At 54.4% G+C, this 15,112-nt stretch overlaps 1 protein-coding gene across 3 annotated transcripts in view; it reads left to right on the top strand.

Annotated features, from left to right (window-relative positions):
• ACOT7 (acyl-CoA thioesterase 7) overlaps positions 1-15,112 on the top strand; it is a 126,849-nt gene that overhangs the window by 14,275 nt on the left and 97,462 nt on the right. For 2 of the 3 annotated variants that reach the window (XM_075906806.1, XM_075906807.1), the window contains exons 1-2: positions 6,771-6,928; positions 12,739-12,856. In XM_075906806.1, the coding sequence (XP_075762921.1) occupies positions 6,828-6,928; positions 12,739-12,856 (219 nt within the window). In that variant the 5' untranslated portion in view covers positions 6,771-6,827. Of the gene's footprint in view, positions 1-6,770; positions 6,929-12,738; positions 12,857-15,112 lie in introns of those variants that run through there. The other variant, XM_075906808.1, reaches the window with a different exon arrangement.

Genomic DNA, 15,112 nt, shown 5'->3' with positions numbered 1-15,112 from the left:
CATTTTATGAAACACTGTAATGATCCAGCCTCGGATCTGATGCTTCTGACAACAAGGGTGTGTGTGAGATTTATTGGACTGTAACTGAGAATTCTTGTTCCAGTCATAAAACTATATTGGAGCAAATATTGCAGATGGCTTGTTCATAGACCAGACACGCCAAACTCAAGAGCGGTCCTATTGGGTCAGACCAAAGGTCCATCCAGCCCCGTGTCCTCTCTGCCGGCAGAGGTCAATGCCAGATGCCCCAGAGGGAGTGAACAGGGAATCAAGTGATCCCTCCCCTGTCGCCCATTGCCAGCCTCTGACACACACCATCCCTGACCATCCTGGCAAATAGTCATTGATGGGCCCAACCTCCGTGAATTTATCTAGCTCTTTCTTGAACCCTGTTAATGTCCTGGTCTTCCCAGTCTCCTCTGGCAAGGAGTTCCACAGGCCGACTATGTGCTGCGTGAAGAAAAACTTCCTTTTGATTGTTTTAAACCTGCTACCTATTAGTTTCATTTGGTGACCTAGAATCATAGAATTCTAGGACCGGAAGGGACCTCGAGAGGTCATCAAGTCCAGTCCCCTGCCCCATGGCAGGACTAAATACTGACTAGACCATCCCTGATAGACATTTATCTAACCTACTCTTAAATAGCTCCAGAGATGGAGATTCCACAACCTCCCTGGGCAATTTATTCCAGTGTTTGACCACCCTGACAGGAACTTTTTCTAATGTCCAACCTAAACCTCCCTTGCTGCAGTTTAAGCTCATTGCTGCTTGTTCTATCCTCAGAGGCCAAGATGAACAAGTTTTCTCCCTCCTCCTTGTGACACCCTTTGAGATACCTGAAAACTGCTCTCATGTCCCCCCTCAGTCTTCTCTTTTCCAAACTAAACAAACCCAATTCTTTCAGCCTTCCTTCAGAGGTCATGTTCTCTAGACCTTTCATCATTCTCGTTGCTCTTTTCTGGACCCTCTCCCATTTCTCCACATCTTTCTTGAAATGCGGTGCCCAGAACTGGACAGAATACCCCAACTGAGGCCTAACCAGCGCAGAGTAGAGCGGAAGAATGACTCCTCGTGTCTTGCTCACAACACTCCTGTTAATACGTCCCAGAATCATGTTTGCTTTCTTTGCAACAGCATCACACTGTGCTAGGACCTAGTTCCTATGTTATGGGAACAAGTAAATCATTTTTCCTTATTCATTTTTTTTCACACCAGTCATGATTTTATAGACTCCTGTCCTGTCCCCCTCAGTCTCCTCTTTTCTAAGCTGAAAAGTCCCAGTCATTTTAATCTCTTCAGATGGCACCTGTTCCCAACCCCTGAACATCTTGGCTGCCCTTTTCCGACCCGTTTTCCAATGCCAATAGATCTTTTTGAGATGATGCGACCACATCTCTGTGCAGTATTCAACATGTGGGTGTCCCATAGTTTTATGCAGAGGCAATAAGATATTCTCAGTCTTATTCTCTCTCCCTTTTTTAATGATTCCTAACGTTCGATTTGCTTTTTTGCCCGCCGCTGCACACTGAGTAGATATTTTCAGAGAACTCTCCACACTGACTCCAAGATCTCTCTTGAGTGGTTATAGCCAATTTAGTCCCCATGTAGCTAAATGCTGGCAGCGTCCAGATCTGTGTGTAGAGCCCTGCAAATCCACAGATAGCATCTTTGTATCTGCATCTGTGGATGTGGATATCTGCCGCTCGTATCTGTGGATACAAGTTTGTATCTGTGCAGGACTCTGTCTATGGTTGTTAAATTCTGGAAGGGTCTTCTGATTTGAAGCATCATTTCCCCCCTTGATTCCACAATGATGGGAGCTTATCTTCTAGCATGCAGTAGTATAGAGAGGGACAAGCGCTCTGTGTAGCCTACAGAAAATCCTTGCAGATAATTCTAACTTTAAAGCATTTGGCTGGATGCCTACTCTGCCCCTCGCTGCCAGGGAGATAAATGGCGAAATCTCTCTCTTCCCTCCCTCCCCATAAATGTCCAATATTTGTAGTTGCTGATTTGAGTTCTGTCGTCTAGCTTCTGAAGAATCCCTCCAGCCCGGGCGCTTTGTATTCTCAAGATCGTGGATGAGAGCCAGATATATTCACCTCTGAATACGAGGCCGGCCCGGTGAGCTTGGAGTGCTCTGCACGCAGTCTTGTGGTAACTCGTAGGCAGGTAGAGGCTCGGCTGAGCCACAGAATTCTGCAGGACTTCTGTGCGTGTGTTTCTTGGACTGAAATAGTCACTGGTCTCCTGCGAGAATGCTGCGGGTGTGGCTCTCTGTATGTACCCTTCAGAGAGGAGTGCGACTTCTGCATGGTATCGTGGAGCCCAGACGGTGAGTGGGAGATGAGGGGCCAGGTACTGTTTGACGTGGCTCCTGCTAGCTCAGGTGGGATGAGAGCTCCCTTCGTGGATGCCTGGCGGAGGCGTGGAGGAGAGGATGCGGAGGCGTCCGTCTCTGGCTTTAACATAGCCAGCGACATCCAGGCCAGTGAGGTCTGGTCTTGTGACTGGGTGCATGTGAAATGGGACTGTACATTTGTGTGTGGCTATCAAATGGCAGCTGAAGTTGGACGGTGGCAAGCGGAGACTGGCTGGCGGCTTGTACAGGGTGTACAGCTTTCTTGGTGGCTACGAAGTGGCTGAGGAGCGGGATTGAAACTGCTGGGCTGAAGAGCGAGAGGTGCAGGCAGCTGCCCTCGGAGTTCGTGCAGCCGGCTGAGCGCGGTGTTTTACCAGCCGAGCAGCTGGCCTCTCCCCGAGGAGGTGGGATTGTGGAGGCTTTGTTTTCCCCATTGCGTTTAGCAGTAGGGTCACCGTCCTGGCCTGCTCTAAGGATGCGGGGCGGAGAGGGGGTGCTAACCAGTGAGATTAGGGGGTAATTTCCTGAGGGGTGTGGCTAGACTTGGGAGTGAAATGGAGTCTCTTGAATACATTCCAAACAGGTGTACTGCTCTGCTCCGTCCTTCTGACCTCCAGCCTAAGTCTGCCTGTGTCCAGGGCAGCCAGTCTGCACAAGCCTCACAGCAGAAGAGCTGGCTGTGGGCTGCGTGAGGCACAGTTCGACACAGGCAAAGCCCAGTGCGATCCGGTGACTTTCTCAACTTAGCCGGCCCCAGCAGACTGGCGAGTCTCGGGCGGCGCTAGGAAGGTCTTGAGCTCTTTGGTTAAAGCCGGGATGTGGTGCAGGGCCTAGGCCAGACTCCCTAAGGGGATCCAGCTGCCCATGACGCAGCGTTCCCTGGCATCTGGCTCATTCCATGTGGAGAAGGACTGGAGGGCAGGTGCATGCGCTGAGATGCTGGAGAAACCCCTTGTCCGCGGGGGCATTTCTGCTGGGGCTTAGGTCAGCTGGACAGCCCCCCAGGGTATGTCTACACTATCACCCTAGTTTGAACTAGGGTGGTTAATGTAGTCATACGAACTTGCAAATGAAGCCCGCGATTTGAATTTGATTTGCATGTTGCCAGGCGCCGCCAGGAAGCCTATTCCGAACTAGCTAGTTCGTGCTGCGTGTAGCCGCGGGCACGGAGTCCGCACTAGAGGACATTTAAAAATGGCGGCGCCTGGCAACATGCAAATGAAGCCCGGGAAATTCAAATCCCGGGCTTCATTTGCAAGTTCGTATGACTGCATAGGATCATAGAATAATAGGACTGGAAGGGACCTCGAGAGGTCATCGAGTCCAGCCCCCCGCCCTCAAGGCAGGACCAAGCTCCGTCTACACCATCCCTGACAGATGTCTATCTAACCTGTTCTTAAATATCTCCAGAGAGGGAGATTCCACCACCCCCCTTGGCAATTTATTCCAATATTTGACCACCCTGACAGTTAGGAATTTTTTCCTAATGTCCAATCTAAACTTCCCTTGCTGCACTTTAAGCCCATTACTCCTTGTCCTGTCCTCAGAAACCAAGAGGAACAAATTTTCTCCTTCCTCCTTGTGACACCCTGTGACGGCGCGTTGGGGGTCCCCCGTCTCCTGCACCCCGAAATGGCACAAACAGACTGCACCAGCCGGTGGAGTAGAGGAAGTTTATTGCCTCTCCACGATACAGCACAGCACAGATGTCATCTGATCACAGAGCTGGGCTAGGATGCCTCAGGCCCCCTTGAGATGGGGGAGACTGGGCCCCTAAACTCCAGCCCCTTTCCCTAGGCTCTCCTCCAGGCTCTCAGACAGCAACTCACTAACCCTCTTCCAGCCCTGCCCCCCAGCCAGGGCAGCATTCCCCCTTCCTTTGTTCCTCTCTATGGGGGGTGGCTGGCCATACTCATTTGCATAGTGACTCATCCTGTTTTGCTGGGTCGTGGTACCCACGGCAGCCAGTGGGGTTACCCCAGAGCCAGCAGCATAGAAACCAGCCAGGTACCCCCACTACGTCACACACCCTTTTAGATATTTGAAAACCGCTATCATGTCCCCCCTTAATCTTCTTTTTTCCAAACTAAACAAGCCCAGTTCATGAAGCCTGACTTCATAGGTCATGTTCTCTAAACCTTTAATCTATCTTGTCGCTTTTCTCTGTACCCTTTCCAATTTCTCCACATCTTTCTTGAAATGTGGCGCCCAGAACTGGACACAGCACTCCAGCTGAGGCCTAACTAGTGCAGAGTAGAGCGGCAGAATGACTTCACGAGTTTTGCTTACAACACACCTGTTGATACAACCTAGAATCATATTTGCTTTTTTTGCAACAGCATCACACTGTTGACTCATATTCAACTTGTGGTCCACTATGACCCCTAGATCCCTTTCCGCCATGCTCCTTCCTAGACAGTCGCTTCCCATCTTGTATGTATGGAACTGATTGTTCCTTCCTAAGTGGAGCACTTTGCATTTCTCTATTAAACCTCATCCTGTTTACCTCTGACCATTTCTCTAACTTGCTAAGGTCATTTTGAATTATGTCCCTATCCTCCAAAGAAGTTGCAACCCCACCCAGTTTGGTATCATCTGCAAACTTAATAAGCGTACTCTCTATTCCAATATCTACATCATTGATGAAGATATTGAACAGTACGGGTCCCAAAACAGACCCTTGCGGAACTCCACTTGTTATCCCTTTCCAGCAGGATTTAGCACCGTTAACAACAACTCTCTGACTACGGTTATCCATCCAATTATGCACCCACCTTATCGTGGCCCGATCTAAGTTATATTTGCCTAGTTTATCAATAAGAATATCATGCGAGACCGTATCAAATGCCTTACTAAAGTCTAGGTATATGACATCCACCGCTTCTCCCTTATCCACAAGGCTCGTTATCCTATCAAAGAAAGCTATCAGATTAGTTTGGTATGACTTGTTCTTCACAAACCCATGCTGGCTATTCCCTATCACTTTATTACCTTCCAAGTGTTTGCATATGATTTCCTTAATTACCTGCTCCATTATCTTCCCGGGGACAGACGTTAAACTGACCGGTCTGTCACCCTAGCTCGAACTAGGGTGGTAGTGTAGACATACCCCCACGGAACACAGGCTCAGGCCTCGTGGCTTGCGTTTGGCCTCTTGTCGTTCACGGGTACGTGAGCCCGCCCTCAGCCTGTGAAGGCCGGAGCTCTGCCACGCAAGTGCAGGTGTGGCTGCCGCTTTGTTGGCAGGAGCGTTTTCCTGCCAGGGGGAGTGTTGCCAGCGTGCATGCCGTGGACCGTGCACGTGCCGGCTTTTAGCAGCGGGTCAGTGTCGGCGCAGGCTTGCGGTTGAATGCTCGTAGCACGCACGTACGCATGGCAAGGTGCGCCTGACCCCTGCTGTGGAAGTCTCCTCCCAGCCTTGCTGCAGCCTCCCCAGGGCTGGCTGCCTTCCAGCAGCAGGAAAACCCCGGGCATGGGTGGAGGGCATAAGCAGCAGAGCTGCTGTGCCCCTCGGGGCTCCTAGTGCAGACGTAGCCTCGGGTGTGACTCACGCCCGGGAGCAGTGGGGCTGGGGTTCGGCTTGCCCGCGAAGGCGTAGTGTGGCGTGGCGTGCTGTCCTCCAGCTAGAATTGACAGGCAGGAGGAAGTGTTAAGGGCTTCCTGTCGGCCTTCGCTGGCTCTAGCTCCGCTGCCTTTGCCAGCTAGGCACGACCTTAGCGCTAACAAACGTTGACTGGTCAGTCGGTCGGGTGCCAAGGGAAATGAGCCTCTGCGAAAAGCCCGTCTCGTACTTCCATGCCCCTCCGGACGTCCCTCCCAAGCGGTCACAGGGATCCAGAGGGCGAGTGTAGGGACGTTCACTGGTGGCCGAGGGACTGACCCTCAGCGAGGGGACAGCGAGCGAGTGAAAGGAACCCTGTTCTTTCCTCCTCGCTCCTCTGTCTTGCAAGGGTCTGACGCCGTGAGCACCGAGCATCTGCCTTGATGGGAGTGGCAGGAGCTCTGCACCAGGCTGGGCAGGGTGAGGAGGGGTGAGCGTGTCGTGGAGGCTGGGCATTTGCTGCTTCCAGGCACAGGTAGCTCCCCACGCAGCCAGGGCCTGAACTTGTGGAACCCTTCCAACCCTCGAAGAGATGAGGGTCCCACGGGCCAGGGCAGAGGGCTTGGACTGGGGCCAGGTGCGGTGGCCCCGTTTGCGTTTCCTGGGCGTGCAGGGGTCAGCGGGGGTCGGTGCTGGGCCCGGCTGCGGGGAGTCAGTGCAGCCGAGAGCTCTGGGGAGCGCCCAGCTTTGGGCAGCGACTCCTTGTGTAACTGTGGGGCAGGATGATTCCTAGGACAGCTAGTTTTAAGTGAGTCATGCGGATTGGCTGAGGGCCCATCTTCCTGTGTTGGATGGGACAGCACAGGAAGCTGCTCAACTCGTAAGTTGGCGTGTGGCTGAGTTGGAGCAGCAGCAGCCGTGTGATGCAAACCGTGAATGAGTGCAGCCCTGTGCCTGCTCCGGCTGCAGCACGCACATTCGCCGGCTCCGGGGCGTCCGCCAGCATGGCCTGCGAGCTTGTCCGGTAGGTGTGCGGCGCTTCTCGTGTGTCCGAATTCTGCCGCGTAACGGGCAGCTCATGTCAGGCCACAGCGGGCGTCTCCCAGGGAAGGAGGGTAGAAAGTAGTGCACGCAGCTGGGGCCGGGCTGGCTGCATGGAGGAGGAAGCTGTCTGTCTGCAGCAGCCTCTCTAGCCCGTGTGGCAGTAGCGGGTGTGTGTGGGGCGGGGGGGCTCCATGTCTCACCAGAGCTGGCCTGCGCCCCCAATACAGCAGGTTTTGTGACCCGGAAACATTTGTGGGTTTGACACTTTCCCCAATGGTTTGGCTGAAGGGTGTGATGGGGGTTGATTCGCAAGGGGTTGGCTGCCATGCCCACTACAGCCCGAGGGCAGGAGGCGGTGGTGCCTTATCCCAGCCGTGAGCCCGGGGGCAGGGCAGTGTTCCGCTAGGATTACCCGCCCATCAGTGGGGCTAGCTTAGTTTTGTGCCCAGTATTGAGTCTGTGGGTGCTTGTTCGGGTGCGCGCCACAAGTTATTAATAAGAGCTTATAAACCTCTCCCTTTTCCCTCTGCTGCCATGTCTCCTCCCCTCCCTTCCCCTCGCCCCTGCTGCCCCCCACCCTCCTCTGCTGTCCTGCCTCGGGCCCTTCTCGCTCCCCTCAGCCCTTCGGGGACCCCCGCCCCATCCTCCTTGACCCCTGCAACAGCCCTTCTCTTCCCCCGTGCCCACTCCTCCCCTAGCCCCACTCTGCTCATCTGCAGCTACACTCCCCATCCCCTCCCTCTGCCCACCTGCCCTGCCTCTCTCCTCCGGGGCAGTTTGCGGGGGCTGGAGCCTGGGGCCGGGACTGCAGTACTAAAAATAGCACCACGGCCCCAAAGCCCCCGCAGCCCTGGCCCCAGCTGCTCCCGGGGTGGGACCGCGTGCCAGGACCAGAGCAGAGGCCGCCCACAGTGCTGTTGATGCTACTGTGGCCCCGAGCTGCCCCGGCTCCATTTGGAGTGAAGCGGCAGCCACACGAGGCCCATTCCCGGTGGGGCAGCCTCCCTGTAACAACCTCACCTCACACCCCCGGCTCCAGGCGGAGCAAAAGGGCAGCCACCCGCCGCCAGGAACCCGTCAGGCCACTGGCTGCCGCTGCACCCGCCGTCTGTTCCCGTGGGAAGGGGAGCGGTGAGTGGTGGTGGCTCTTGAAGGCCGTGAGCGGACCTAAAATTGTCAGTGCGCAGGCGCGCAGCTTAGAGGGACACCGGAGTAGGGCCCTGCCCCCGGTTAGAACACTCCTCGCAAAAGGGATTGGGGTGCAGACACGCCCACCAGGCTGTACTGGACATTCCCGGGGGTGGGGAGGTGCGCATATAAAACATAAGAACGGCCGGACTGGATCAGACCAAAGGTCCATCTAGCCCAGTATCCTGTCTGCCGACAGTGGCCAGCACCAGGTGCCCCAGAGAGGGTGGACCGAAGACAATGATCAAGCGATTTGTCTCCTGCCATCTCTCTCCAGCCTCTGACAAACAGAGGCCAAGGACACCATTCCTACCCCCTGGCTAATAGCCTTTTATGGACCTAACCTCCATGAATTTATCCAGCTTCTCTTTAAACTGTATTATAGTCCTAGCCTTCACAGCCTCCTCTGGCAAGGAGTTCCACAGGTTGACAACATGCTGTGTGAAGAAGAACTTTCTTTTATTAGTTTTAAACCTGCTCCCCATTAATTTCGTTTGGTGTCCTCTAGTTCTTCTATTTAGGGAACTAATAAATAACTTTTCTTTATCAGCCCTCTCCACACCACTCATGATTTTATAGACCTCTATCATATCCCCCCTCAGTCTCCTCTTTTCTAAACTGAAAAGTCCCAGTCGCTTTAACCTCTCCTCATATGGGACCTGTTCCAAACCGCTAATCATTTTAGTTGCCCTTTTCTGAACCCTTTCCAAGGCCAAAATACCTTTTTTGAGGCGAGGAGACCACATCTGTACACAGTATTCAAGATGTGGGCGTACCATAGTTTTATACAGGGGCAGTAAGATGTTCTGGGTCTTATTTTCTATCCCTTTCCTAATAATTCCTAGCATCCTATTTGCCTTTTTGACCGCCGCTGCACACTGTGTGGAAGTTTTCAGAGAACTGTCCACGATAACTCCAAGATCTCTTTCCTGATTTGTCGTAGCCAAATTAGCCCCCATCATACTGTACGTATAGTTGGGGTTATTTTTCCCGATGTGCATTACTTTACACTTATCCACATTACATTTCATTTGCCATTTTGTTGCCCAATCACTCAGTTTGGTGAGATCTTCTTGGAGTCCCTCACAGTCTGCTTCTGTCTTGACTTTCCTAAACAGTTTGGTATCATCCGCAAACTTTACTACCTCACTGCTTACCCCTTTCCCCAGATCATTTATGAATAAGTTGAACAGGACTGGTCCCAGGACTGACCCTTGGGGGACACCACTAGTTACCCCTCTCCAATCTGAACATTTACCATTTATTCCTACCCTTTGTTTCCTGTCTTTTAACCTAAAAACTGGACTAGTCGTTGGGCTAATGAGGGGCTGGTGCTTTGGACCTGGGTCTTCACGTCCCAGGTGAGTGCCCCGCCCGCTGAGACCCCACCCCTCCTCCTCTGGGAAGCAAGTCCGTTCCAAGACCCAAAAGAGGAGATGTCAGCTCAGCTGCTGGCTTTGCTGGACCCAGATTTTCTGACACGCACAACATTCCCCAAAGATTTGAATTTGGTTTGACCTGAATTTTTGCAATGGCCAGTAACGAGCAGACTCGGCTGTGCACCCTGCTGCCCTGCTCTTGGCCTGCCCTGGGATCCAAGACTTGCAAGCCTCTTGCGCTTCCTTTAAACTCTTGGACTTGTCCGTGCCCCAGCCCAGCTGCTGTTCTCGTAGCGCGTGCTGTGCTGCTGGGTTTGTTCTGGGATGAGGATGTGCTGCAGGAAGTGGCTGCCATAGATCAGATTGGGCCAGTGGTCCATCCCTCCAGGGTTCTGTCTGTCCAGCATATGTAACCCAACTTGCAGAGAAGTAACTGCTTCTTGAATTGACTTCGGCACCGGAGGCCTCGCCCAGGCGTGCCCTGGGATAATCCCCTACCTCCTAAACCCATCACTGCAGTAATCCTCAATTAGACCGCAATTAGTTTTCTTTTGACTGAACTCTTCTTGGAAACCGTTTGGTGTCGTACCCAAGAGGCCGCCCGCTATGTCGCCGTTCAAGATCAAGAACTCTTGGGTTGGGTCACGTGCCCAGTGAGGTGACGGGTCAGTCGCGACGCAGTCCGGAGTAAGGGATGTGAAATCCCATTTAGCCAGTTAGACCCTGAACCGGGATCCCATGGGGAGGCATTGGGGCTGCCTCAGTCAGGTGGGGCTGGAGTGCCCCCAGCCTGCGGCATGGTGAGCCTGGCTGGGTGGAGCAGCCTCCTGCCCGTCCGGTCCCGGATAAGCATCACCCGGGCAATGCTCACCACTTCGCCATCGCATCCCTAGTCCTGAGCCGTCGTGGGGGGAGAGGCTGCTGGTTCCAGGTGGTGGAGGACTCTCCCAGGGCCTCCCCCGCCCCTGCAGGTCCTGTCCCCTGGCTCACTCCTGGGTGCTGTGGTGGTTTCTCCAGCCCCGCTGGGCCCCCTTCTCCGGCTTGCACGGACGGGTGCTAGTGCCCTCCACCCCCAGGTCTGCTGGCCCCGGTTAGTGAGAGGCTCCGTGCCTGAGACCTTGCCAGGGTGGTCAGCTGGGGCTTGGAGGGAGTGGGGGGCAGGAAGCGTCACCCAGAGCTGGGTCTCGGGTGTGGCCAATGGAGGCGGCTGCTCGGGCCCCGCGCTTGGGGGGTGCCTCGTGGGCCATGCAGTTTGGAAGTGGTGGGCTGGTCCCTGAAGTGGCGCATTGGTCAGTCCTGCCCTGGGCCCTGCGCCCCGCGGGGCTGCTGTGGAAGGGGCTGGGCCGTTTGCCTTGGCTCTGACGCGGGTGAGAGACCAGCACTCACGTCCTGCCTTGAGGGAGGTCGCGTTGCTGGTTCGTCCCGTCTGCGGCGAGCGAGTGTCAGACGTGCCAGCGCGGCTTCGGGGCCTGGTAACCATGGCGGTGGCCAGGAAGGGGGAGAGCTGGTTTCCGTGGGTTTGACTCTGCGGTGCTTTACCTGTAGCAGTGGACCCGGCAGCGCTGCCCTTCTCTGGAGCGCAAGAGTGCAGGGGCTGCTGTGTCGACAGCTCTGGACTTCCCTCTCTGGGAGGGGGGCTTTCTTGCTGTTCAGTGGCGGGTGGGGTGGCTTTCAAGACATGAATAGTCCCCCAGCGTGGTCCGTCTCGGCACCTGGCGAAGTCTGCTCCTTCGGGGGTGCTTGTGCTGCAGACGCTCAACGTCGTTCTGGAACCGACCGTCACTCTGGAGCCACGTTCTCAGAATTTCCCTCCGGCTGTGACACCCCCTCGCCCCCCAGCTAAACCATGTGACCTTGGAAGCTTCAGGGGTAGCGAGTTAGTCTGTACAGGATCAACTCAAAAATCAACCGGTGGGCTGGTAGCACTTTCTAGACCAGCCAAACCTGTGGCTGGCACAGCCCACTTCTGCAGGGGACGGAGTGCTGAGTTTAGGCTGTGCAGGCCTAGCAGGGCCGTGCTGTGGAGGGGGAGGCCGGGTCCTGGTGGGACATGGTACCAGCGAGGCTTCTGGTCTCCCCTGCTCACCGTTAACCCTTGGCTGCCGTGCTGGCTGTTCCTGCCGGTCACGGTCTGCTTTGGGCCCCTCTCCTGGGGGAGACAGACGGTCTTTTGGGGAAGCCTGTTGACAGCTGTCACCCGATCTGGGGGCGACTTGTCCTGGGAGCTGTGCTTGTTGGGAGGGATCGCGCTTTCTCTGAACAGTCTGTCTGGGGCCGTGTGGCAGGAGCAAACTGACTCCTGGGAGGGAGCATGGACAATTGGGCAATGGGAGTTAGGCCAGCTGGGGGCTCTGGGAAGCTCTGTGCTAGCCCCCCCCCCCCCCCCCCCGGGCCTGAGCCTCATTGACCCCTCTGTGAAATGGGGACTGTACTAGGGATGTCATAGTATAGTCGGTAACCGCTAAGCCGAAGCTTACAGGCTAATGCTACAGACTACACGCATTTACCTCCTCCCCACTCCCCTCTGCAGCCAGTACATTTAGCAGCAGGCTGGCCAGCAGCCGAGCTCCGTTCTGGCTCACGCCGGGTCTGGGCCTACCCCTGCTATGGGTCTCCATTTAAAGTGTATTAGGAGCTGGGTGGGCAGGCAGCCCAGCTCAGTTCTGGTTTCCGCTGGGTCTGGGTGCTCAGGCGGCTCCCCCCCTCCCCCCCCCGCAGACAGGGACTGCTGCCAGCCCCGCCCCCGGGACTCTAGAATAGGCGACTGATGATAATTCCCGAGGTGACTCGGCTATTCAATTAACCGATCGTTAACATCCCTAACCTGTACTGGACAAACATGCCAGTTTTCGAGGCGTCGTTACAGCTTGTAAAGCCCTTGCAGAGCCTCTGACAAATGGGACTGGTGTGAAGGGGGCTGACGTCTCGGCCCCTTTCACCAGCGCTGCGTTAGTTGTGAAAGAAGCAGGAGGTGAATTAACGGGCAGCTATGTTGGCCGCCCCATCTGCTGCCTATGACTTCGCTCCATCGTCTTGTCTCCGGTTAAATCGGCCACTTGTGGGCAGGCTAGTGGCACCGCTTCCGCCCACCGGGAAGGCACCGTGGCTGGTGTTGCACTAGCCGCGAAGGGCGGAGCTGGGTGTTCCCCAGGCTGGCTGGTTCCAGGCGGGGGAGGTGGGAGGAGAACTGAAGTAAGATTTTTTGCATCTTCTTCCATTGCAGGATCATGCGCCAGGATGATGCAAACCTCGCAGGCAACGTCCATGGGGGGATCATCCTGAAAATGATTGAAGAGGCAGGCGCCATCATCAGCACCCGACACTGCAACTCCCAGTCAGGGGTACGTAGGCGGGGGGCTGGAGCGCGGCCATTCCAGCTGCTGCTCTTAGCACAGGATCCTGGCAGAGCACCCAGCCCCATGTCATGTAGTAACCACTTGGGACGGACCCACGTGAGTCTGGGCGGGGAAGGGACTGCGCGGGTGGGAGAGAACCGCGGCAGCGATTGACGTCAGAGAACGCTGCTCTCCGTTCCTGTGGTTTTTCTTGGTGCTTGTGGTACAGGATGTTTGCGAGGGGCTGTGTCGCTGCTGGACCCTTCACCTCTGCATTTCCGGACTCTCTTCACTTAATCATGCAATCTTAGCTCCCGTTTCCGGCATGATTGGGCCTGCTGCAGAGACCTGGCTAAGGTGGTAAATGTGAGCAAGGAACCTGACCCTTAAACTCTGTGTTCAGAGGCAGGTGTCTGGTCTGGTGTCTCGTTGGTGTCCTTTTCTGTAGAAGTGCCATCTAGTGGAAAACACGTGGAAGTTTGACATCGGCTTTTTCTGTTAGCGTGCAAGAAGGGAACGGTGAAACTAGCATTTTTCTTCCTCTTTCCATTTCACTTAAGAATGATTTTCTGTGGTTCTTCAAGTTGAGAAGATTTGTGAGTGACTTAAAGTACACTCTGGGTGAGGGATCTCCCAAGCTTTGAGATTTCCTGGAGACAGACACTGCACTTCTCTCTCACTCAGCCTCTTCTCTGTCCCCAGGTTGGAAACTGAAGTTCTGTCTCTACTTATCCAGAGACCTGATATGCCCAAAGCCGGCCTGGACTGGCACCTTCCAGGGGTTACAGTTTCTGACCTTGTTTGAAATTCAAAAACAGCCTGTTTGCTGAGGCCTTTAATGGGCTCTTTTAGTCTTCAATCTTTGTTGCCTTTCACACTTGGACTATTCAGAGGTGGCTCTTGGAGAAAGAACCATTGGTCGCCCCCTGGCCATGGCGATGTAGTGTATCTTCGTTCTTGGAGCGGTGTTGGGTGGCATTTTAAAATGCTGCCAACAGAGATGTTTTCTGTAACTTGTTAGAGCCCGTGTGTTCTACCCACCCCCGATTCCGCGCCACCACTGTGAAGAGAACACGTGGGTTGCAAGTCCGTGTTCAGAAGTTGAAGAGGGCTTGTCGAAGTTGAACCAGCCAGGAAAGTTAATCTGAATTAACCTAACGATGTGAATTTGAATAAATTGGTTAAACCGCATTAAATCCCTTGGAGGAGGAGGAGGAGGAGGATGTTTGTAGATTCTAGGCCAGAAGGGGCCATTGTGATCATTTAATTTGGCCTCCTGCATAACAGAGGCCATAGACCTTCCCCAGTATCATTCCTAGCGCAGAGCTCTCTTGACTTAAAAAGGTCAGTGATGGAGGCTCAGTTACGACCCCTTGGCAGATGGTTCCAGTGGCTGGCCGCTCCCTGCTAACCATTTGCACCTGATTTCTAGTCAGAATTGGATTCGCTTCAACTGCCAGTTTGTTGTACTTTTTTCTGCCCCACCTCCCCATGCGTTGGAGGAAGGCCAATTAGCTGATGGTCAAGATGACAGTCGGCTGGCACAGTCCCAAGACAATCCCACTTCCCCTCCAGAGGATGCGATAGTCCCGGATGATGAACATACGATAGCGGACCTGAAACAATTCCAGAACCTTTTTAAGAGGGTTGCTACATCACAAGAAATGAAACTTCAGGAGGTGGAGACGCAGCACCATCTCCTGAAGATTATCTGCCCAGCACCATAGGCCAGAATCGCGTTGCCCATAGCAATTATGGAGGTGTCAGAAGACATCTGGCAAACACCTGCATCAGCTCAGCCGACCTGCAAAAATGCGGACAAGGAATATTTCGTCCCACCTAAAGATCTAGATTTTCTTTTCTCCCATCCTCGGCCAAACTCACTGGTTGTCGATGCAGCAAGCCAACAGGCAAAGGCCCCTCACCTTAGATCAAGTAATGGTGACAAGGAGCGCAAGAGGCTAGACCAATTTGGGAAGAAGGTCTACTCGTCTGTCACCCTGCAGCTTAGGTTAGCCAATTGCTCAGCAGATCTGGCAAATCCCGACTTTGACAACTACTCCAAACTAGCACACTTGATGGAGCATCTGCCTGATACCAAGAAGCCCATACTCAGGGCAATCATACGGGAGGGCCACAGAATTGCCCATACAGCACTGCTGTCTGCAATTGACATTGTGGACACAGCAGCGAGAACAACAGCTACAGCGGTCGTGATGAGAACAACATCATGGCTTCAGGCCACGGAGGTGCCAAAAGAAC

The sequence above is a fragment of the Pelodiscus sinensis genome, chromosome 23 (genome assembly GCF_049634645.1).
Source record: "Pelodiscus sinensis isolate JC-2024 chromosome 23, ASM4963464v1, whole genome shotgun sequence".
In the NCBI taxonomy this organism is placed as follows: domain Eukaryota; kingdom Metazoa; phylum Chordata; order Testudines; family Trionychidae; genus Pelodiscus; species Pelodiscus sinensis.
The sequence above is the reverse complement of the archived record's forward strand: the minus strand, read 5'-3'. Positions and strand labels throughout refer to the sequence as shown.